Here is a 23,121-nt window from a genome sequence, read left to right on the forward strand (position 1 = left end):
CTGCAGGACGGGTAGCCCTCAGGTGACAGAACCGAGGCTCAGAGAGGGAAAGTAACTTGTGCCAGGTCACACAGCCTCGTAGCCCAGCTCGGCCTAACAAAGCCGGAGCCCTCGAGGGTGCAGGCTTCCCCACAAGTTCTGATATAATGTTGGGGCTCTCCCGGCCCAGGGACACAAGCTCCCAGCTCCCTGCATCAAGGCAGGAGACAAGGAGAAGCTCCTCCAGCAATGACAGCTACGGGGCTGCGAATCCCTCCCTCCCTCCACCATTTGTGCAATGTCATTTGTCCCCACTTGTCACCAGCCTCCCACCACTAACCCAGGGGACCCACAAGGGGCTCATAGTGGTGGTGGGGACCCTCTGTGGGCCTCCTGATGGCAGCAGTGTCTGGGGAAAGAGGGCTGAGCTGAGGCCTGGCACAGGCAGGGCCCCGGGCAGCCCCTGCCCTTACAATGATGCTGGCTCGGGTGCCCGAAGCCCAGAGGAGGCATCCCGGCCCGGAAGGTTGGAGCTTGAATCGAAGGCCTGTTCGCTGCCCGCAGCCAGGCCCAGGGCTGTGGCAAAGGAGGGTGGTGCCCCAGCTAGCCCCACTGCCCCTGCCAGCCAGCAGCCTCGGCCCAGGCTGGAAGGGAGCAAGGCCCTGCCCGACTCCTGCGGTCTTTGGGGGAGGGCATGTGGGCCCAGCAGGCAGCTTGTGCTGTGCTCCAGGGCACAGATGGTTCTCATTCCTGCTGCCTCCCTTACACAGAAAAACAAACCAGCCCGGGGCCAACAGACCCCTTTTTAACCTCCTGTTTATTTTCCTTCCCATGCTTGAAGCCGCTGACTGTCCTGGGGCGGCATCTGCTGAGGGTCTGGCCAGGGCAGCGCTTTCCTGACCTCAGGGCAGCTCCCCCAGGGAGGTGCTGGGGTGCAGGGAGGCGCCCTGAAGGAATGCAGCCCATTTCCTGCTCCCAGACTTGTCCAAGTCATACCCGGGGTCACAGCTGCCTTTCAACGGCCTGGAGTCTCCTGACACCCCAGGAAGGCCCAGGATGGGGTGGGGGGCAGGACAGAATCGGGTGAGGCCGGCTGTGGGCCTGGCTGGCTGCAGGACCCCTCAAGCCATCAGGAGCTGAGGGTGGGTGGAGAGGAAGCCACATCACGCCACATAGGCCCACCGGGCTCCAGGAATTCAGAGGAGGAGGCGGCGGTAGGGGCTGGGGTCCTGGGACCCCGAGTGAGTACGGCCCACGGTGCTACCTGCATCCTCCCTAAGCCTGCACAGCACCCCGAAGGAAGGAATGAGCAGGCTCCATCCCCATTCCAGGCGAGCTTGGGAGGGGGATGTGGCCACCCAGGGTCTCAGAGGTGGGGGCTTACCAACCATCCCACAGGCCAAGCAGAGCCTGTATTTGTCATCAGCGCCCCAGGTTTCTCTAAAGCAGGCAGACAGCATCCCCACGGCCTGCACCCCATGGCCAGAGGCGGAAGTTTGGAGAAGGGGGCAAAGCCATGCTGGGGCTGCACAGAAGAGGAGGGGAGGACCCCCGAGGGGCAGTCCGCCCACCAAGGAAGGCAAGGAGGCCTCAGCAGCCCCTCCCCACATGGACGAGGCAGGCGGCTCACCAGGCAGCCTGTGGATGAAAGGAGCCCAGAAGCCAGCACCGGCGCACTGTGACCCAGGGACCCCCGCGGGCCCTCAAGTCCCCAGGGGACCAGCAGCAAGGCCAGGCCCAGGCCCTCTCCCCTGCACTCCCTGGGGTGGGGTGGGCTGGGGCCCACTGCCCCCACCCCCTCCCTGGGACTGCCGGCCTCGCGGAGCCCCTCCCCCAGCGTCCGCCCCGCCCCCCGCAGAGGGAGGCACGCGGCGGTGGCCGCCCGGTCCGCGCCCCCTCCCCGCGCGGGCGGCGGTGACATCACGGCCACGGCGGCGGGAGGGGCGGCGGCGCCCCGCGCACATCACTTCCTCGGCGCCTCCCCGGGGGAGGACGGGCGGACGAGGCGCGGACGGACAGGCGGACAGCAGGGCGGACAGCAGGGCGGGCAGAGGGCAAACGGCCACGGCGCGGGGGGCGCTCCCGGCTCCCGCTCCCGCGCCCCGGACCCATGGCGGGCCCGGCCCCGCCCGCGGCCGAAGAGCTCCCGGGCCCAGCCGCCAGGCGCCTCTACTCCAGGTAGGACGGACCGGGACCAGGGCCGGGGCTGGGGCCGGGACCGGGCCAGGCCGGGACGCGCGGGAGGCTGCAGCCGGGAACAAAGGCAGCTCCGGCGGGCGTGCAGCGTGGCTGGGGACGCGCCCCTCCCTCCAGGCCGAGCCCAGCCAGGCATGTGGCCCGCGTGGGCGTCCCCTGCAGCCCTCTTTCCCCCAAGCCAAGAGGACAAGGGTAGGGGTTGGGGGGCCGGAGGCGGGGCGGGCAGCTTCTCCAGCCTCACTCCCCCGGCACCTGGCAGGGGCACCGTGGGGAGCTTCTCTCCCAAGCCTGGCCCTGCCATGCCTGGGGCACTCAGGGGCATCATGGCCAAAGAGACCTGGCTGCTATGGATGGGGCTCTTGCGCTCACCAGCCCATTGGGATCCAGCTGGGTTGGAGCCAGCCAGGTGGGTGTGTACCTGTGTGAAAAGGCACCTGCCCTCCAGGCACATTCCTGGGTGATCCCAGTGGCTGGGCCCTGTGCCCCACACCTGTTGGGGATGACAGGGTGGCCCTGCCCCAGGTGGCATGCCTGCCTGGTGACTCCCAGTGTCCCCCTAGGGGGTGCCCTGGGCCCAGCCGGGCAGGTGCCTGGTGCCCCAAGCAAGGCTGGGTGGTGCCAGGCCTCAGGCAGAGCCACAGGAGCGTGAGGTCCAGGCAGGGGCTTGCGAATGGGTGGTAGCCGTCAGAGGCAGGCCTGGCTCCCCAGAGTGACGGACACTATGGTCCTGTGGACATCCCTAAAACCTGGTGACCTCCCTGATAGAGGTCCCAGCTGCTGACCCCTGGGGGCGCCTAGCCTGGCCCCCAAGGAGTCTCTGGCCCCAGCCAAGTAGCAACCTCTGCCTAGGGCACCCGAAAGGAGGCACTGGTGGCGCTGGCAGCGGACAGAGGCCTCGCTCTCTCTGGTCTGCTCTGTGCTGTGGTCCCAGACACAGCCCCATTGTGCCGTCCTGGATGGAGCGCTGAGCCCCTAGCCTGGCTCCTGGGCCCCACGCAGGGGAGGGGCGTGAGGGCGGTTTTGCTGGCAGCTGCTGCCAGGGGTCTACCCTAAAGGATTTTCAAGGGTTTCCTCCGCTGATCTGATCACAGCCGCATGTGCTCCAGGGCAGCTGTGCTGTGAGGGGGATGGATGGCAGCGCTGGCTGGAGTGAGTTTGAGTGTGAGTGTGTGACTGTGAGAGACTGTGTGTGTGGAACTGTGAGACTGGTATCCAGGACCTCAGCCTTGGGTGAGCCCTGCACAGCTGACCACAGAGTCGGGCATTTTCCAGGCTCTGGCTGGAAGCCTGGGGTCCCCTGGGGGCATGCCAGACAGGAGCCAGCCCTGGGCAGGGGCAGTGCTCAGAGGGACCACTCAGAGAGACCCCCGGCCCAGCCTTGCATCCCCCTAAGCAGGGAGTCCAGGTGAGCTCCAGGGTTGAGCCAGGCCCAGACTTGGGGGAAGCGCACCAAGCCTTCCAGCAGGGTCTGTGATGAGGGCCCCGGGGAGTCTGGACCCCACCGCATGGCCACAGCCAGGTTTGGGCAGGCGGTTCCTGGTCAGAGCTGACTTCAGAGGGGGTGGGCATGGATGCCTAGAGGCGTCCTGGGCCAGTGGAGGCTGTGGGCTGGACGGGAGGGCCCTTTGCTGTCATGCTGGGACTGGAGAGCAAGACGTGGAAAAGACTCCTGTCTTCTGAAACCCACATGCTGGGGGCAGCCCACCTGCTGGCGTGGGCAGTGGGCACGTGGATGCCCTGGAGGTGGGTGGAATCCATTTGGGCACACCTCATGTGGCTGTACCGAGGTCCCTCAATGTGGATGGAGCTCCGGGTTGGCCCAAGGTCTCCTCTGCCCCGTCTACCCCCTTCCCACACTGACATTCCTTCCTGGAGAGGGGAGTTCCAGCTTTTAAAATGGGGAACTATGCCTGGAAAACACACTGAGAGTGAAGCCCAAGAATGTGCCCGTGAGCCCACCAAGTCCCCGGAGGGGCCCTGGGTGCTGGGTCAGTGGGGACGGGGCCCTGGGTGCTGGGTCGGTGGGAACAGTTAATGCTCAGAACTCTGGCCCACTTGCCAGGGGCCCCCTGGCCCCGAGCAGGGCTTTGGGGTGAAGGGGCCTGACAGGGATGGGCCGGTGGCTGAGGAGGCCCTGGAGAGTGGGGAAGCCCTAGGTGGTCCTCTCCTGGCCTTGCAGCTGCATTAAGGCCAGCTGAGTGCTCCCTAGGGCTGGGACGGGGAGGGGACAGTACAGCAACCCACCTTGGGGTGACCCTGTTAGAGGTGCCCACCAAGCAGCAGCCATCAGCTCCCAGACAGGACGTCCTCAGGTGCGGATTGGGCTCCCCACAACCTCTCTGGCCACATGGCCATGCTACCCCCATCCTCACTTCGTCCTTCATCCCTCCCCTGTCCCCCGTCCTGGGCACCATCCCTGGTGGGCCACTGGGCAGCGACGGGCCCTAGGAATTCCTGGCAAGCCTGACCGCAGGTGCTTCCTACAGCTGGGTGACCTTCAGTACCCTCTCCAGTGATTCCAGCTCCCGCCATGCTTCCAGTCCAGTCCTGCCCCTCACTCTCCCCCCCGCCACTGAAGGGGAGTCACTGTGGTTTTCCCTGGGGGTGTCTGACTGGAGGATGGGGCAGATAGAGCCAGCTGTGAGCAGGGTCTCTTGAGCATCTGCGCAGGGGCCAGCAGTAGGTGACAGAATAGGGGCAGGTGCCTATTCTGTTAGCAGGGCTGGGACTGAGGGACATGGCTGGAGGTGGTAGGAGCTGCAGTGCTGGCCTTGGCGGTGGGCACCCCAGCCACCATGGAGGGTTTGGGGGTTCAGTCTGTTGGCGGGGACTGGACAAGGGAGAGGCATTCTGGTCCCTGCCCCACTGTTTGGCCAGGCTGTCCCGAAGGTGGACAAATGGCCCGGCCTGAGTAGGACCCCTGAGACCACAAGGCCTCAGAGTGGGGAGGAAAGAACCCAGGGCCTGAAGACCCCCACCTGTCCTCGGATTCCTGCCTCTGCTCAGACCCTGTGACTGTCTCAGGGACCAGACCCGTCCCCGCCAATCCTCCACCTCTGTCGGGTTCCAGCCTCCTCATGGGCCACAGGTGGCTGGAGGAGCTGGGAGCCCAGCTGAGAAGGACGCCGGGGGTATGGGAAGTTTGAGGAAAGGAGCCAGGCTAGGGGAGCGTGGTCCATGCCTCCCAAGCCCCATGACCTGGGGAGCGGCATCCCCCAGGCCCCGCGTGGCCTTCACCCCATTAGATCTGGGCCCCTGTTCGCACCTTGGCCAGTCAGGTGAGAGAGAGCACAGAGGGCCCAGTGGACATGGGCCTGGCATGGTGAGGACTCTGAGCCCACCTCCGCCGCCCCATGCCTGCACCATGGGCTGGTGCCAGGGAGGCTGGGGAGGGGGCCGGGGGGGGTGTCAGGGGTGGAGCAGAGGAAGCACAGGGGCCTGGAGAAATGGGAGGGGGCCGGGGGTGTCAGGGGTGGAGCAGAGGAGGCACAGGGGCCTGGAGAAATGGGAGGGGGCCGGAGAGGGGGGTCGGGGTGGAGCAGAGGAGGCACAGGGGCCTGGAGAAATGGGAGGGGGCCGGGGCTGCCACTGCCCAGAATTCCAGCTTTGCCCAGCCCGGGCCAGGTCTGGGGGAAGAGGTGCTGGGCTGGGGGCACTCACATACTCTGGTGCTCCCGAGTGAGCCCAGTCCTGGGCCAGAGCAGCCTCCGCTGGGAACTAGATAAACGTTTGCAGAGGAGTTGGTGGGTGACTGGCAGAAGGGCAATGCCGCTGGTCCCAGTCCCCAGAGGATCACGCTGGACAGGATTACCCCAGGGCTCCCCGCCCCGCTGCTGACGAGGCTGACCCAGCCTCTGAGCCGTCCTTGATCCCTTGATCCACGTCAGGGCCTGAGGAGGCCCCCGGGCACCTGCTGGAGGGCTGGCCGTCCCCCGCCGAGCTTTAAACCCACCATCCTGGAGGTCGGAGGGCAGGGAAGCCTGAGGCCAGCTCACCCGCCAGGACCCGTGGCCATGGTGGGGCGAGGGCTGGCTTGGGGGAGGAGGCCCTGGGGCCTGGCAATGCCATCTCCTGCTGTGGAAGGCCTGCCTCTGGCCCTGAGCTTGGCGGAGAAGGCTGTGTGCAAGGTGGTGTATGGCGCCCCCCGCCCCCGCCCGCTGCTGCTGCCGGTGGGCCTGGAGCTGTGGCTCTACGTGCAGAAGATGCGAAACCTGCAGAGGAAGAGGTGCGGCGGGCAGTGGGTGGTGTGGTCACGTGGGTGTGGGTGCCAGGGCGTGGTTGGAGGCTGTCTTGGGATGAGTGGAGGGGACACCCCACCTGGTGGCTGCATTGCCTGGATCCCAGACTGGAGGTGCAGAATGACCGAGGCCCATCCGTGCACCCTTCCCTGACTTTTAGGCCCAGGCCCTTCCCAGGCCAGAAGCCTCCTTTGCCTTGAGCCTCGAATGCTACGTCTCCGGCCGGAAGGGAGGCGGGAGGCGGCTCCCATAATCAGATCTGTGGAGCAGCAGCGTCTGGGCTCCGCAGACACCCAGGCCTCGGGCCTGAAGCCCCTCTCCTCCAACGTTGCCTGGAAGGAGGGGGCAGTAAGCCGAGTGAGACCACTTGACAAGCGGCTGGGCGGGGCAAACGGGCCTTAATTAGGAAGCCCAGTGCCTGGCGCTGGCCGCAGGATGGGGCTTGACTGGTTGCCATGGCGACGGGGCTCCTGTGACCCACGTGGCATCCGGATGGCCATTCCCAGAGGGACGGGTGAGGTGGCTGTGAGGTGCCCGGCAGGTAGTGGGTGGGAGGCCCTGGCCCTCAGGTGAGAGGATCGCTTGAGCTCAGGAGTTTGAGACCAGCCTGGGCAACATAGTCAGACCCCCGTCTCTACCAAAAAAAAAAAGTAAGTTGGGCGTGATGGTGCAAACCTGCAGTCCCAGATGCTTGGGAGGCTGAGGCAGGAGGATGGCTTGATCCTGGGAGATGGAGGCTGCAGTGAACCAAGATCACATCACTGCACTCCAGCCCGGGTAACAGAGCAAGACTGTGTCTCTATAAAAATAGTAATAGGGCCAGGCGTGGTGGCTCACGCCTGTAATCCCTGCACTTTGGGAGGCCGAGGTGGGTGGATCACGAGGTCAGGAGATCGAGACCATCCTGGCTAACACAGTGAAACCCCATCTCTATTAAAAAAATTAGCCAGGCGAGGTGGCGGGCACCTGTAGACCCAGCTACTCAGGAGGCTGAGGCAGGAGAATGGCGGGAACCCGCGAGGCGGAGCTTGCAGGGAGCCGAGATCGGGCCACTGCACCCCAGCCTGGGCGACAGAGCAATACTCTGTCTCAAAAAAAAAAAAAAATTCGTAATAGCAAAATAAGTTTTAAAAAAGAAAAATAAAAGCAACAGAAAGCAAACAGGAGTGATGGGGCTGGCCTGCAAGCAGCCGAGGCTGAGCCCTTCCCCCACTTCTCTGAAATCAGGTCCCTCCCAGGCTCCAGCTGTGTCTGCCACCTCCCAGGGCCCCCCCAGGCTGCTCCCTTGCTGAGTCTTGTGTAGCTCTCACCCTCTGACCCTCGGGGGCACCCTGCAGATGGAGGCCCGCCTGCTCACACTGGGTATCCCATGGCATCTGCTGGGTGTGCCCTCTCCCCACAACCCTTCACCCAGGGCAGCGTGGCAGCCTGAGGCCCATATGACCTGTAAGAGTAGGATGGAGGAGGACACCCAGCCCCTGGGCAGGCAGCAGAGAGGTGCGGAGCTGGGCAGCCATGGAGTGACCCCCACACTCCTCCCTGGCAGCTGAGTGCCGAGGGCAGCTCCCCAAGGCCCAGGGTGAGGTCCCTCGGTGAGCAGGGCTAGGGTGGCAGCTGACAGGGTCCTTGGGGGTTGTGCAGGGCCCAGGGTGAGGGGTTTCTTCTCTGAAGTCCCTGCTCGAAGGTGGGGGACCCAGGGCCAGCCAGGGCATTGGTGTTCAGCAGAGGCACTGGTCCTTGGGGTTGGGCACCGCTCACAGGGTGGAGTTCATCTGGGGACGGGGCGCCATCCGCATCTTCCCACAGCAGCGTGGGGGGTGGTGGGCAGCACGTGGGAACAGCGGGTTCTCAGGCCCGTCCTGGCGGTCAGTGGCGAGTGCTTAGCTCTGTGGGTGGGAGACCAGGAGGACAGAGGCTGGCACTGGCTAACCGTCAGCCACACCTCCCCAGCACGGTCTCCCCTGGAGGCTTGGAGGCTGACTGAATCCCCAGGCCCCGGCTGGGAGAGCTGGGGGTGGGGAAGGGGCTGAGATCAGATCCCCACCCCACTCGACCCCCATGTGGCCTTCACCAGTCCCCACTACTGTCTGGGAGCCTCAGTTGTTCTTGGTGGGAATTGGGGGGGCCTCTCCTAGCAGCCGTGGTTGCTCAGGAGGATGGCAAGGGTACCTGGTCCCTGCAGCCCGTACTGCTGGGATTTGGGTGAAGGTAAGGTATGGGGGCCGTGCCCCCTCCAGCACCGGCCCCTGGGCCTGAGGATTTGCTGGAGTCACAGACTCCGGCAAGTCACACCTTTGTCCCCGTGGTGTTCCTGACATTGGCCACATAAGGGGTGGACAGGAGGTGTTGGCAGAGGCGTGCTGGCCGGGGTGCCCTTGAGCCCCACACGTGCTCCGGGCCTGTACCCCAAAGAGACACTTAGGTCTGTGAGCACAGATGTGGCGTGGACCCCAGCCCACACAGGGGCGTCCTCTGTAGTGAAGCCACAGAGGTGCCCGGGCACCGGGGCGACCTTGCCAGGAGTGGGCCATGACACCAAGTTCCTCTGCCCAGGATGGAGGCATCGTGCCTGGAGCTGGCGCTGGAGGGCGAGCGTCTGTGCAAGGCGGGCGACTTCAAGGCAGGCGTGGCCTTCTTTGAGGCTGCCGTGCAGGTGGGCACCGAGGACTTGAAGACACTGAGTGCCATCTACAGCCAGCTGGGCAACGCCTACTTCTACCTGAAGGAGCACGGCCGGGCGCTGGAGTACCACAAGCACGACCTCCTGCTGGCACGGTGAGTGGGGCGGCCCTGCTGGCGGGTGGACACTTCCTGTCCTCAGCAGTTACAGTTTGAAGAGGGGGACAGGGCGAGCAGAGTGTAAGGGAACGCAGTGGGGAAGGCCTCATCTGGAGGGCAGCCAGGGCTCCGGGACCCCCGCAGGGAGCCAGGTTTCAGCTGACAGGCGTGAGTGGGTCTGTGTGTCTGCTTTCGAGAGCCTGGGCCGTGACCCGCATGCTGTGTGTGAGCACTCATGACTATGCGTGGCCCGTCTGTGATCCTGTGTGGCTCAGAGGGCCACCCTTTCCCTGGCCCCGAGCCCCAGGCCCACTCCCGGCCACTGCTCAGTGAGGTGTGGTCCTGCCCTGGGGGCAGTCCCTGCTTTCCCATGGACCCCAAGCTTCCACTCACAGCCTCCTTCCTGCCCGGCGTCATCCACTCCCCAGTCTCCCCAACTCACTCCCCACCGCTTCTTGGGGTCTTGGGGTCTCCAGTCGGGTCCAGCCCCCAGACCATGCTTTGCAGGAGCACGATTCCCTTGCCTCAGCCCTGCCCAGCGCCCTCCTCCTCAGCCCTGCAGCCGCCCTGACCTCCCAGCAGGGCAGAGCTTCTTGGAGCAACCCTCCCACACTGGCCAGTGAGCTCACACTTGCTCCTCAGCACCCAGCCCAGTGTCTGGTGGGCATGCAGCAAATGTCCCCCGAATGAGTTAGCAGGAAGTTAGTTCTCCACTATCAGGCCCCCCAAATCCTCCCCGGACCCTAACAGCTGCAGACCCCAGCCCCCTGCCCCAGGCCCAGGCCTGAGGTCCTGTGTATAGCCCCTGGCACCTCTGCAGCCTGTGTGATGATGGGCAGGATCCTGTGCCCCAGACCCAGCCCAGCAGAGCCCACACCCAGGGCTCTCCTCAGGCCTCACTTGCCCAGCATCACCTCAGGGGACACAGGCTCCTGTCCACTCCACACTAGTCCCTGAGGCCCAGCTACCCCACCCCATGCTCAGCGTCCCCCGGCCCAGGGGCCTGACCAGTCCTCAGCCTGGCCCCTCACTGCTCCCTGCCGTCCAGGACCATCGGTGACCGCATGGGGGAGGCCAAGGCCAGCGGAAACCTGGGGAACACACTCAAGGTCCTGGGGCGCTTCGACGAGGCTGCCGTCTGCTGCCAGCGGCACCTGAGCATCGCCCAAGAGCAGGGAGACAAGGTGGGGGCTTGGTCCGGGGCTGGGTGCCTCCCACCCCTGCCCCGGCCTGCGTCCAGATCCGGTCGGGGCGGGCGGGTGACACGCCATCATCCAGCTCCTCACGGGAGGGATGACAGGGAGGTCGGTCCCCTAGATCCCAAGTGACTCGGGACAGTGTGGGCCCCCAAAGCGGCACCCCCCAGCCCATGCTGACACTGCGGCCCAGGCCCTCATCTTCCACCCTCAGCTCTGCCGCCCCTCTCAGTGACCTCCCCCTGAATCAGTCCACACCCCCAGTCACTCACTCCCCGGGGGGCCCAGCGGGAGGCAGCGGGTGGCTCTGGGCTGCAGCAGTGGGAGGCCGAGTTCGATGGTGGTGGTGACAGCAGGGAGAGGGGCTCCGTCCCCGCTTGTGCTGGATCCGAGATAGGCTTTGCTGACCTCCCTCCGTGACCCTGTGAGGCGAGAAAACTGAGGCTGGAGGGACGTGACTTGCCCCCCATCACGCCAGCTGGAGGTGGCCGAGTGGGCTTGAGGCCGCAGCGTCTGGTCCCAGCTGGACCTCTCAGCCTTGGGCATCAGAGGACAGAGCTGAGGACCTGGCGCCCTGGCCACACCAATCCGCACAGGAGGGAGGGATGGCGAGGGAGGACAGAGGCTGGCTTCCCGTCCTCAGGCCTCCGCCCCTGCCTTAGTGTCTGTGACTCAGTGGGAGCCCCCAAGGCCCCCTGCGTCAAGGGCCGGCACAGTGAGGACACCAGCCTGCTGGCTCTGCACATCCCATGGGGGGCCGTGGAGGCACGCCCCCAACCCTCCGTGCTGCCCGCAGGTCGGGGAGGCGAGGGCCCTCTACAACATCGGGAACGTGTACCACGCCAAGGGCAAGCAGCTGTCCTGGAACGCCGCGAATGCCACGCAGGACCCCGGGCACCTGCCGCCCGATGTCCGAGAGACCCTGTGCAAGGCCTCCGAGTTCTATGAGTGAGTGGGGCTGGACCGGCCCTGGGACCAGGGCTGGTCTGTGCATTTCTGAGCTCCACAGACACTTCCAGACCCCCAACCCCAGGCCCACACCTCCCGGCAGCTCCCAGGGCAGTGACAGCAGGTCCGCCCAGCCCCCCCTTTCTCAGCTGCAAGCTCCTCCCTTGAGATTGCCCCTGTCTGGGACTGGGGGGACCTGACCAAGCCCCAGACCTCAGAGCTCGAGGACACTGGAGCCCACCCTAGGTACCATCTTTCCAGGGCGTGGCCCTGAGGGCCGCACGGAGGCCACTGCTCAGCTCTTCTAGCCTGGGGTGGGTGAGGACGTGGGCTGGGAGGTACATGGCTCAGAGGCACTCGGCCCCCAGGAGGAACCTGTCCCTGGTGAAGGAGCTGGGCGACCGTGCGGCGCAGGGCAGGGCCTACGGTAACCTGGGCAACACCCACTATTTGCTGGGGAACTTCACAGAGGCCACGACCTTCCACAAGGAGGTGAGCTGGGCAGGGTGATGGGGTGGAGGGGTCGGGCTGCGGCAGGGGCAGGGCTGAGCCACCCCTCTGGCGGTCCCTGAAAGCAGGGCGGGGTGGTGTGGCTCGGCAGCAGGCGCACCCCACCGAGCCCCGGCCTCATCTGCACTTGGTCCTGCGGCTCCTACCTGCTCCCCCAGACACACAGATCTCCGGCCGGCCACCTGGGCAGGGAGGCAGCCCCTGTCCACCCACATCAGGCCCCAGGGCTGCTCCATGGCTGCCTGGTCTCGGGTCTGTCTCCGCAGCGCCTGGCCATTGCTAAGGAGTTTGGAGACAAGGCGGCCGAGAGGAGGGCCTACAGCAACCTGGGGAACGCCCACGTCTTCCTGGGGCGCTTCGACGTGGCTGCTGAGTACTACAAGTAGGTGGTCCCCACAATCTCCCAGGGAAACAGCAGGCCAGGGGGAGCTGGATGCCACACCAAGGAGGTGCCTGCCCCAAGGTGGGAATCTGACTGCCTCCCCTCCCCTCCCCAGAAGTCAAGGTGGGGTTCTAGGCTGCCCCGGGAAGGGCAGATGGACAAAGCTCATGAGGAGGCAGGCGGTGGGGGAGCCGGCTTATGGGAGGTCTGGGCCATCTGCCTCCTGGCCTGAGCCAGAGCAGTGCCTGCCGGGTGGAGCCCGGCTGTCAGCACTGGGTCCTATACCCAGCCCTAAACTTAACCCCATCTCAGCCTGAGCAGTGGGCACAGCAGTCCCAGGTCCTCCAGGGAGGAGTGGTGGCTCAGGGTAGTCAGGCGACTTGCCAGAGCCTGCCAGGACCGCCTGTCACCCTGGAGCCAACAGTCCGGCTCTGTGGCCATGTGAGGGTGGGGATGAAGCTGGACCCCAGAGAGGCCCCAGAGGGATTCCGGGGCAGGGGACCACTGGGCAGACTGCGTCCCCATTCTTATCTTCCACCCCTCACCCTGGAACCCTCCTCCTGGGGGCTGACCTTGCCACTGTTCACAGGAAGACGCTGCAACTGTCTCGGCAGCTCAGGGACCAGGCGGTGGAGGCGCAGGCCTGCTATAGCCTGGGCAACACGTACACGCTGCTGCAGGACTATGAGCGTGCGGCCGAGTACCACCTGCGGCACCTGCTCATTGCGCAGGAGCTGGCCGACAGGTGCGTGGCGTGGATGCGGTGGGCAGACCCGGCCCGGCCCACAGACTGAATCACCGCAGCCCAGGCGAGGTGGCCTGGGTCCCATCCCCTGCTCTGCCACTGACCGTGCTGTGACCTGGGCAGGGCAGCACTGCTGTGGGGACTGAGCCAGACAGTGTGGACACAGGGCTGGCTGCTGACTCCTGGCACAAGTGGGTGGGGTCCTCCTCCCATCACTCAGTTCGCCACCCTGTTGACCCCCACCACCTGTGTATGTATGTAAATATCAGTCTCTGGACAGAGACAGGCTGGCAAACCACAGGCCCCTAAGTACTGTCCTGTGTGCAGGTCTGGGGTAAGTGGTGGCCAGAAAAAGAGGCTCAGAGCCATAGGCCTGTGGCCTTTCACAGGCAGCGGAGAGGAGGGGTCTTCTGAAAGGCTGCTATGCCTGGAGGCTTAAAAGTGGCCCAGGGTTTTCCTTTGTGGGGTGGTGATGAGAATGTTCTGGAATAGACAGAAGTGCCGGTTGCACGGCATGAGTGGACAAAATGCCACTGAATCGTCCACATGAAAAGGATCACATTCCTGTTAGATGCATTTCCCTCCAACATAAAAGCAACCCCCTCACCCAGTGACTTGGGGGTGCCTCTGAGGGTGAAGGGAGTGCAAGGAAGGAGGCTCGCTGGCCGCCAGGGGGCGAGCGAGGCCAAGGGCCCAGAAACTGCCCACAAAGGCAGAACTGGCCACAGGCCAGGTTGCTTGGGCTCTGTGCGCTAATTCTTTTAATGGGAATGAAAAAGGCAGAGCTGATCGGGTCTTCTTCTTGAAGGTGGCAGAATTTGTGGGAGGTCCCGGCTAGGGGCGTTATCCTGCCCTCCGGTCTATGCTCCTTGGACCTGGGGGCCCCGATGACCCTCGAAGCCAGGGTCATGCTGGGGCCCTGACCACCAGGGGAGGGGCTGGGGCTGGGGGCAGGCCTGGAGAGGGCGGGTATGAATCCCATCTCCCTCTCTGGCAGAGTGGGCGAGGGCCGGGCGTGCTGGAGCCTGGGAAATGCCTACGTGTCCATGGGGCGCCCCGCGCAGGCCCTGACCTTCGCCAAGAAGCACCTGCAGATTTCCCAGGAGGTGAGCCAGGCCTGCCCCCAGAGGCCCCGGGCACTGCCCAGCCCACTCCAGACGGGCCGGGTTCACTCTGTCCCGAGCAAGCGTTTGCGTGCCTGGGCCGCCCCTCATCCTTTCAGGGCCGTTGCAGCCGCCTGGTCCTTCTGAGGCCTGGTGACAAGGTGTCTACTGCACCTGGGGGTTTTCCCGCAGCCCCCAGCTGGTGCTTTCCTGGGCAGCTGCGTCTCCTCCTCCTTGGAGAGGTTGCACAGGGTCTCTGTGGGCTCTGTCCATTAGCACCCTCCTACTGTGGTCAGGGTGGAACATCACAGATGAATTCTGGGCCTCCCGGCTCCTGGCCTGTCCTTACATCACCCACTCCCACGCCACCTCCCTCTGCACACCTTGAGTCTGTTCATGCTAAAGATGGTGCCAGCCCCTACTGACCACCATAGCCCCGTGTGGGAGGTGGCCGGGTGGGGAGGCCTGCAGGTGCCCAGGTGAGGGTGGAGAGGGGCGGGCATGCAAAGGTCAGCAGAGCCCTCGTCTGGAGAGCTTCTCCACTGGCAGCCAGGAGGCAGCCCCCGTGTCCCTCTGAGTGCAGGCTACAGCCTCCAGGGCCCTCCAGGGCTCCATGTGGCAGTGCCCCCCACGCCGTGTCACCCTTTCTTCCGCTTGACTTAAGCAAACAGTGCCTGAGAAATGTGGATGTTCCTGGGCGGGTCTCACGGAGCCTCGGCACACAAGGGCTGAGAGAGGTGCAGCCGGGCGGGGCCAGGCCCCTCGCGCACCAGAGGGCACAGGCCTGGCTGCCTGGGACCCCATGCATCTCTGGGGTGGGACTAGGGGCTGTTGAGGACCTGTAGGGCCACCTCACCCAGGGACAGAGCCCCAGACTCCACCTCCGGGTCCGCAGTGAGTCCTGGTTCCCTCAGGCCCAGGGGTCAGCGACCAGTTCAGGTCACTGAGGTGGTCAGGGACAGGTGTACTGGGGGCCATTGAGGTCCCCTTGGAGCCCACAGCAGGGCCCCCAGCCACACCTGCCCGCTCCGTCCCGCTCACTGCAGATCGGGGACCGCCATGGGGAGCTCACGGCCCGCATGAACGTGGCACAGCTGCAGCTGGTGCTCGGCCGCCTGACCAGCCCAGCAGCCTCAGAGAAGCCTGACCTGGCCGGCTATGAGGCCCAGGGTGAGTGCCAGGGTTGTGGGGGGGGGGGTCTTGCTCCCCACAGGCACAGACTGGATTGGGAGCTGGGGAGGGGTGAGATAGAGGCCGGGCCAGCATGGCTGAGGTGGCAGCCGCCAGAAAATGGCCCTGCAAGCCAGTTCTTCTTGGCCTCAGGGACAGCACAGGCCTGAGGTTCACCCTGAGCCCCTCCCACCCACGTCCTGGGTGGCACCGCAGGGCTGCTGGCTGAAGGACAGGAGGTGGTCACCTACTGCCCAGCTGGCTGCTCCGGGGCCTCCACTCCCCACCTGCCCCTGGAGCACTCGGTGCAGGGAGGGCTTCTGTCCTCAGACCCAGGTGGGAGAGGGCCGCTGGGAGGCAAGAGGGCATCAGCCAGAGGGCTGGGCTGGGGGAGCCCCATGTGCCTGGGGCGGTAATCAGGCAAGGCCCAAGGCCAGGCGAGGCCACCGTGGTGACCTCATTCATGTACCATTGGTTGTGCCATGCTGGTCAGCAGTGCTGCACACAGGACAGAACATCCCCCACAAAGCGAATAGACTAATAGGTGCCGGGGGTGGTGCCAGGTTGGGCTGACTTCCTGAGGTGGCTAGCAGTGGGTGAGGGGCAGGTCTAGGGGGAGCAACTGCCCCACCCATGTGTCCCCAACCCCCGAGGGTCTTGAGTTTGCCAGGAGTTGAGCCCCAGCCCCCGAGAAGGGATGCCTGCCTCCCAGAACGTACCTGGTGCCCCCCAGGCCTGCTGAGGACCAGGCTGGGAATACCAGGCTTGGATGTGGTGCTGGGCTGCCAGAGTTTCTTTTTCTTATTTTACTTTTTTTTTTTTTTTTTTTTTTTTTGAGACGGAGTCTCGCTCTGTCGCCCAGGCTGGATTGCAGTGGCCCGATCTCGGCTCACTGCAAGCTCCGCCTCCCGGGTTCACGCCATTCTCCTGCCTCAGCCTCCGTCTTATTTTACTTTTAATAATTAAATGTTTTTATAGAGATAGGGCCTCGCTATGTTGCCCAGGCCAGTGTCAAACTCCCAGCCTCAAGCGATCCTCCCATCTCGGCCTCCCGAAGTGATGGGATTATAAGTGTGAGCCACAGTGCCATCCCCTGGGTTTTTGTGCCATGGTGCTCATGGATTTCTGACGATGACCTCTCCTGGGAAATTGGGGGTGCATGTCAGCCACCACAGAGGCCCAGGACAGAGGAAGGAGCAGAGGCTCTGGGGCCCTCAGCGAGCCCGTGGGACCAGGTGCTGTTACCGATGGCGGTGGGTGGGGGATGGGCTGGAATGTGCCCCCCGGGATATCCAGGCCTATATCTACCCGTGGCCAGGGTTTCTTAAGAGTGGGGAGCTCTGCTGAGAGCTCCTGAGGCACCCCTAGTGCCCCTCCTTTGTCCCTGGCTCGGCACTGCCACCATCTGGGACCCCAGCAGCAACTAGGGGCAGGGCTGGGAGCAGCTCTGAAAAAGCTCTGCGGAGGCTGCGGCTCCGGGTCCTCCCAACGTTTTCTTTCTTGGAGCCAAGGAAAAGGGGGGCCGGAGTGGGAGGACGCTGGAACAAAGCAGCTTCTGTCCCTCCTGGCTCCGCTGTGCCTCCCCGAGTGCGGGACCCCTTCCAGCCGGCCCGATGCCTCCTCCCCCAGGGCTGGGGAAGGGTCCGCCTCCCTGCCCAGGGCAGCCCTGCAGCCTGTCTGGGGCCGCCGCCCCGATGCCGCTGCGGGAGGCAGGCTGCACCCCTAGAGTCTGGGCGGCCCTGGGGGAGACCCCCGTTCAGCTGAGCCTGGCAGGGACAGAGCCTTGAGGCCGGAAGTCTGGACTCGGCGCTGCGGGTTTGGGGCGCCACGGAAGGACCCACGCAGCCTCCCCATTCTGCAGGTGCGGAACGCGGGGTGGATCTGCGAGCAGAAGGAGGGAAGTGGGGTGCAGAGCCACGCTAGAGCCTGGCCCGTGCGGAGGGGGCGCCGGGGGCCGGGGGCACAGGAGGGCTCTGCCCAGCGGGGTGTGGGCGGGGCGGGGGCGGGGAGGAGGAAGTCGCCTGGGGGCGGGGCTTCAGCTCGCCGGGGACGTGGTGGGGAGTGGCCTTGCTGTTGTGGGCGTGTCCATGGGCGGTGGGCGTGGCAGAGGCTGGTGGGTTTGGTGCCCAGTTGATAAACACGAGGAGACTTAAGGTGCGGCTGGAAGACAAAGAACCTTGACGCGGCTTAGTCAGCGTATTAATCTCACCGCCCTCTGCCGGCCCCTCCCCAGCCAGCAGAGAAGCCCCAGACGTGTGTCTGGGGGACACCTCCCTGCCAGCTGCTGCCCTTGTCCAGCTTCTCTGGGTGTGTGGCCTCTATGAGACCCTGACGGCAACCAGCCCCCGCCTCCCTGGCCAGAGGGCACAGGCCCGGGCCTCCCACACTTGCTCCTGGGCTGCCCTATCCCCCACCCCAGCAAGGGTGCCAGGCACGAGGGAGTTTCTGCTGCCGCTCTTGGTGCGGGCAGCATAATTGGCATGTTAGGAGGAGGGAGCCAGCCCTGAGCCCTACAGGACCTCCCCCTGCCCGTGGCCCGTCTCCGATGGCCCTGCCTGTCCCACAGGGTGTGCGACTGCCCTCGGCCCTGCTGACCGTGCTCCACAACCCTTCACCCTCTGGGCCCTGCTCAGGGCGTCGTGAGCATGGTACACAGGAGTTCCCGGGGGAGCATGCCATCAGCCTCCCTGGGAGAAGTCCCCTGAATGTCCCGACAGGTGGCCTTGGGGTCAGGGATGTGCATGGCATGATATCCCCTGCAGTTTAGGCTGTGGGGTCCCGCCCTGGCCAGCTGATTGTGACTTGACCCACTTGTGCCTCAGTGTCCCCATCTAGGAAACAGACCCACCAATAGTGCTGGGAACAGAGCTTGGCAGGGGTGAGAGGCCAGCAAGCCTGAGAGCCCAGAAACCTGTTACGTTCGGGCCCTGGGTGGGCGAGGCAGGCGTGACTGCAGCACGGTCCTCCTGTTCCAGCAGCCCAGTGGCCCTTGGGCAGTCGCAGGGATGGAGGATGCACCCTCCGTCCATGTGCCTAAGAGGGCTCAGAGGGGACAGTGTGTGAGAAATGGCACACAGGGTCCTGCACGCAGCAGATACACAGTAAATGCCCGCCGCTCGGTCACCAGGCCCCTGCCGTGTGCCAGGCACTGCTGGGGCCCTCACTGGTACCGAGACCGCTGAGCTGCGTCCAGGGAACCGATAGGTGAGGAAAGGGCAGCCCGGGAGTGAGCCACATGGGATGAGCTTTGGGAGAAAGAAAAGCCCAGCAGGGGAGGTGTGGATAGGAACAGGGAACAGAGGAGGCAGGCTGCAGCAGCTTCAGGAGGTGACCGTCGTGGTCCGTTCCGACTGCCCTCACAAAGCACCGCAGGCCGGGGCAGCAGCAGTAGACGTTTCCTCCTCACGGCTCTGGAGGCCAGAAGGCCAGGGTTGGGGTGCCATGTGCTTGGGCGCTGGCGAGGGTCCTCTTCCTGACTGGCAGACGGCACTTTCTCGCTGTGTCCTCACATAGCAGAGAGAGGGAGGAAGAAGGGGGAGCTTGAGAACACTGGTGGCTTCTCCTAAGGCCACTCGTTATTATGGGGCCCCATCCTCATGACCTCCTGTAAACCTCAGGACCTCCTAACACCATCCCATGGGGAGTTAGGGCTTTGATGATGACACTCCAGCAAAGACTGGAGGTCAGAGAGAAGTGAGCCGCAAGCTTAGACGGAGGAACAGCAGTCTGGGCAGAGGGAACAGCTTGTGCAAAGGGCCTGAGGCAGGGGCCAGCCTGGTGGGAGGAGGGACAGCGGGGAGACTGTCTGGAGCTGATAGAACAAGGAGAGGGCCTTGGCTGAAGAAGGGAGGGCCTTGTGGGCCCTTGTGTGAGATCCCGTCTCCAGTGGGGCGGGGCCCTTAGGACCCAGCAGAGGAGGGGCAAGGCCTACGCCAGCCCTTACCACCCCCTTTCTTGGAGAGGGGACTTAGGGGCAAGGCTGGGGCAGCAGGCAGGTGAGGGGCAGGTGATCCGGCTGCAGGGAAGTGAGGAGGGGTGGGACTCTGGGTCTGCAGTGAGGCAGGGACTGCCTGGATTTCAGACCAGAGGTGGGTGTAAAGGAACAGTGGGCAGCTGAAAATCGGAGTTGTTGAGGTCTGAGCCAAGCCGGCAGGGGGGTGCTGCCCTGAGGGGTCAGGCAGGCACAGGGGGCACTGAGATGCTCGGGGGGCTTGAGTCGGCCATGGCACATTGTCGAGCTGGGTGAGGACAGAAATGACGACAGTGTGACGGTCAGCGTCGGGTGGCCCTGGGGCGGTGCTGGGAGAAGTTTCCAAACGTTGCGCTCGTAGGCGGGAGAGACAGGAAGCCAAGCCAGTGGGCCGGGCCTGTCTGGACAGCTCAGCCAAGGGCGCTGGACTCACACTCAACGCCTCGGCCGACTCTGCAGACAGAGGATGCATTGAGCCGGGCGCAGCGGGCCTTCCGCTCACCGTCCGTGCCTGGCTATGAGGGCGCCCGCCATGGAGCCAGACGCTGGCTGTGTCTCAGAAGGGCATTTCAGCCACTGCTCCAGCCAGGGCCCATCCATGCAGCGTCCTGGTGGAGGGCCAGGCCTGGCAGAAGCAGCTGTGCTGGACCCAGGACCCGGAGGATGCATTGGGGAAACCAAGTCAGGCCCCCGTGGCATTGGGGGGCAGCGGAGGGAGAGCCAGGCTCTCAGGGAGTACACACTGGGAGATGGAGCGGGGCTCTCGCTGGGTGTGGTAAGTGAAGGGACTGCCCCAGCAGACGTGCCCCTCTGTCATTTCCATGGTGTGGGGAGCAGACCCCGAACTGTGTGGGGTCAGGAGCTGTCCTCAGAGTGACCTTGCTAATCTGGGTGGGGGTGGGCAGCTGGCAGCCCTTCAGAGAACAGGACACCGGCCCCAGCCCCATTCTGTCCCATTCAGGCTGCACCACCCGAGGCTGGGGCGGCTCCACTTCAGTGCCTGGCCAGATCCTGAATGTGCCAAAGCTAACCTTGATCCCACTGACCACTGTGACCACAGGGCGGGGCTGGGAGCCCTGCCTGGGGCGTTCGTGTTTCGAGTGGGAGGCGCAGTGGACGGCCCCAGGTCCCAGCGTCCTGCTCAGGCCCTGATGGGCCCCAGGTGAGCCTCTGGCTGCACACGTTTCCATCTCAGGCCTCTGGAGAGCAGGAGCTCAGGGTGTGTCCTCGGAGCCCGGAGGCCAGGCCAGGGAAGTGCACAGCCCATACTCGGCCAGCTCCCAGTCCCTGCCCAGCTCTCATGAAGCCCTAGGCATTCGCCGTGGGCTGGTCTGGGGCCAGCGGGCTGGAGGTGGAGGACAGCCTGGGCCCCCAAGTCCTCGGCTCCCTCTGCTCCTGTCCCCTTCCCCCTGCCGCATTTAGAATGCTTGCTGTTTAAACAGGTCACATGGACAGGCTTGGGAAGGGGCTTCTATAGCAGCCAGGCCTGGCCAGAGGCTCCTGTGTGCCCCATAGGTAGCACCTCGCTGTCTGCCAGGCGCCTTCTTGGCCGTCTGAAGCCCCCAGCGCATCCTCATCGCTGCCGTTCACTAAGTGGGGGCAGGATCCCCTTCCCAGTGCGGGGTGGAGGCTTGGATTCCATTCGGTGGCACAGTGCTCAGAGAGCAGCCCTCCAGCAAGACCCAGGCCTGTTCTCATCCCCAGCGTGGGCCTGTAAGGGAGACCCTGAGAGACCCTGACACTCTGGCCCATTTCCTCCCTTCCTCGTGGTCGGGGCCAGGCTCATATTTAAATCAGGGCCACGCTGAGGCTGGGGTCAGGGGGATGTTGGCTGAGTGACCCAGCTGTGCAGATGAGGCTGGGAGGGGCTGTGTGTGCGGTCCAGTGCCTGAAATGACTGAGTGACTGGCCGCCTGAGCTGGCTCTCTCCATCTGTGGATGTTGTGTTCCCCGGCAGGGCCCAGAACCCAGGGCTAACGGTGGGGTCCAGGTGCACCTGAGGCTCCGGCACCCTGCGTGGCCATTCATGCTAACTTTGACGAGTGCCCCAGCCCTGGTGGCTGTGCCCCCTGATGCAGTAGGGCCTGGACGGGGTAAGGGGGTGTCTGGGCCTGCCCTCCACGTCTGCCTGGTGCAGGCAGCCACCAAGCAGCTTCGCTTTAGGAGCTGAGCTCCTCGGGGGATGAGCACAGAGGGGCACTGCCCCACCCAGCCCATCCCTGCCGGCCCAGTCTGATGAGGAGGGCACTGAGCTCCGAGGCGTAGTAATGGGGCCAAGTCTGCTGGTCTGGAGGTGCCAGGACTGGATTCTCAGAGTGCCCACTGATGCCAGGGCTGGCTCTGGCCCCGCCCTCGGACGCACACCGGGTGTGCGCAGGGCCCCTGGGCACAGCCCGTGTCCAGCGTGTCTGTGGGTGGAGGGACACTTGGTTCCCAGGAAGACTGGGTAAGGGTGGGCATGGGGGTGTGGGAGCTGTGGGTGAGTGGGGGGAGGAGGGCTGGGGTCCTCACAGCTGCGAGAGACGCCCTGGAGATGTGCCGGGCGTTGGGACAGCAGAGACAGGGTCCTCAGTGCCAGCCTCGTTCCGTCGTCGTCCCCTCTGCCTGGAACATTCTGCTACCTTTTCCACAGTGGCCGTGCCCCTGTCCATCCCACCACCTCCTCAGGGAAGCGCCCGCAGACCCTGGCTCTCAGCCACGGCATCAGGCCTTCCCACAGCGCTTCTCGCCTGGTTGGGGACGTTCCCCACATCCCGGATTCCATCCCATTTTTCCGTTGGCCACCTCATTTCTGGTCTGCCAGGTCTGTTGTGTCCTGGATCTGGGTCCCTGTCAGTGCTCCGGGAACGGCTGGACTGAGGTAGGGCCACTCTCCCAAACTCCCAAATCCTTTCGGACCCCTCAGGGCTGAGTGACACCCGCCTCTGCCTGGGCCGTGTTAGGACAGAGGCTTGGAGGTAGGCCTGGCTGTGGGGCTGCCGGGGGGCCCAGGACAGGCACTGGTGGCTCCACTGAGTCTGTATCTGGCCAGGGTTGGGTCAGGCAGCCGCGCCCCACCACCCCACTGCGGCTAGAGGAGATGGGGGTCCCTTGGGTGGAGACACGGCCAGTAGGGTGAGCCCAGGGCCAGGAGGGATGGACAGGAGCCTGGGGAAGGTCCCACGGCAGAGCTGGTCTGGGGGACTCATCTGAGGCCTTTGCCTCCCCGACCCTGGCCTGGACTGCCGCAGTGAGCTGGGGGTGGACCCAGAGGCCCACCCCACCTGCCTCTGGGGCACAGCATGACGCACCCTCAGGAGGGGGATTGGGTGGCCTCACAGAGGTGGCCGAGGGCCACAGGGGCCACCGGAAAGGGGTCCAGGCAGGAGGAGCAGCAGGAGTTGATGCCGGGAGGCCCTGTGCGTGGGCGGGGAGAGGCCTGTCCAGAGCCAGGCCCTTCCAGGACGGGGGAGCCAAAGCCCGACCCACCTGGCCCCACCCAGGGTGCGCCCCGTCTCGACGCCCGTCCCCTTTGACTGACAGTACAGTCGGGGAGATGCAGAGGACACTCAGACATGGCACTCGCCTCCACAAGGGGGGCTGGCTGTCACAAAGCCACGGCCCGGTTGGTCCTGGGCCCCCCAGAGACTGTGGCCTGGCCCACCCGGTGCGAGGTGCCGGGGGGTGCAGGCTGACCGGGTCCCTCTGTCCTCAGGAGCCAGACCCAAGAGGACGCAGAGGCTGAGCACGGAGACCTGGGACCTGCTGAGACTCCCCCTGGAGCGGGTGAGCCAGGGACACATGGGGCCGATGTCAGCATAGCCGCTGCCAGAGCACGGGCACCGGGGTTAATGAGGCAGAGCCACCGCCACCCACCTCAGCCCGTCTGCTGGGGGATAAATGTACCCTCCTGCACAGGCCCATCTG

General features: G+C 65.0%; 1 protein-coding gene across 3 annotated transcripts in view; it reads left to right on the forward strand.

The window, feature by feature from the left end:
• The first annotated feature begins 1,881 nt into the window (after window positions 1-1,881).
• Window positions 1,882-23,121, forward strand: part of GPSM1 (G protein signaling modulator 1) — a 31,473-nt gene continuing 10,233 nt past the window's right edge. For 2 of the 3 annotated variants that reach the window (XM_003911087.4, XM_031654714.1), the window contains exons 1-10: window positions 1,882-2,157; window positions 8,967-9,188; window positions 10,240-10,375; window positions 11,184-11,335; window positions 11,704-11,827; window positions 12,112-12,227; window positions 12,817-12,972; window positions 13,970-14,078; window positions 15,122-15,245; window positions 22,910-22,980. In XM_003911087.4, the coding sequence (XP_003911136.2) occupies window positions 2,090-2,157; window positions 8,967-9,188; window positions 10,240-10,375; window positions 11,184-11,335; window positions 11,704-11,827; window positions 12,112-12,227; window positions 12,817-12,972; window positions 13,970-14,078; window positions 15,122-15,245; window positions 22,910-22,980 (1,278 nt within the window). In that variant the 5' untranslated portion in view covers window positions 1,882-2,089. Of the gene's footprint in view, window positions 2,158-8,966; window positions 9,189-10,239; window positions 10,376-11,183; window positions 11,336-11,703; window positions 11,828-12,111; window positions 12,228-12,816; window positions 12,973-13,969; window positions 14,079-15,121; window positions 15,246-16,239; window positions 17,107-22,909; window positions 22,981-23,121 lie in introns of those variants that run through there. The other variant, XM_009187853.4, reaches the window with a different exon arrangement.

Source organism: Papio anubis, chromosome 13 (genome assembly GCF_008728515.1).
Source record: "Papio anubis isolate 15944 chromosome 13, Panubis1.0, whole genome shotgun sequence".
NCBI lineage: Eukaryota > Metazoa > Chordata > Mammalia > Primates > Cercopithecidae > Papio > Papio anubis.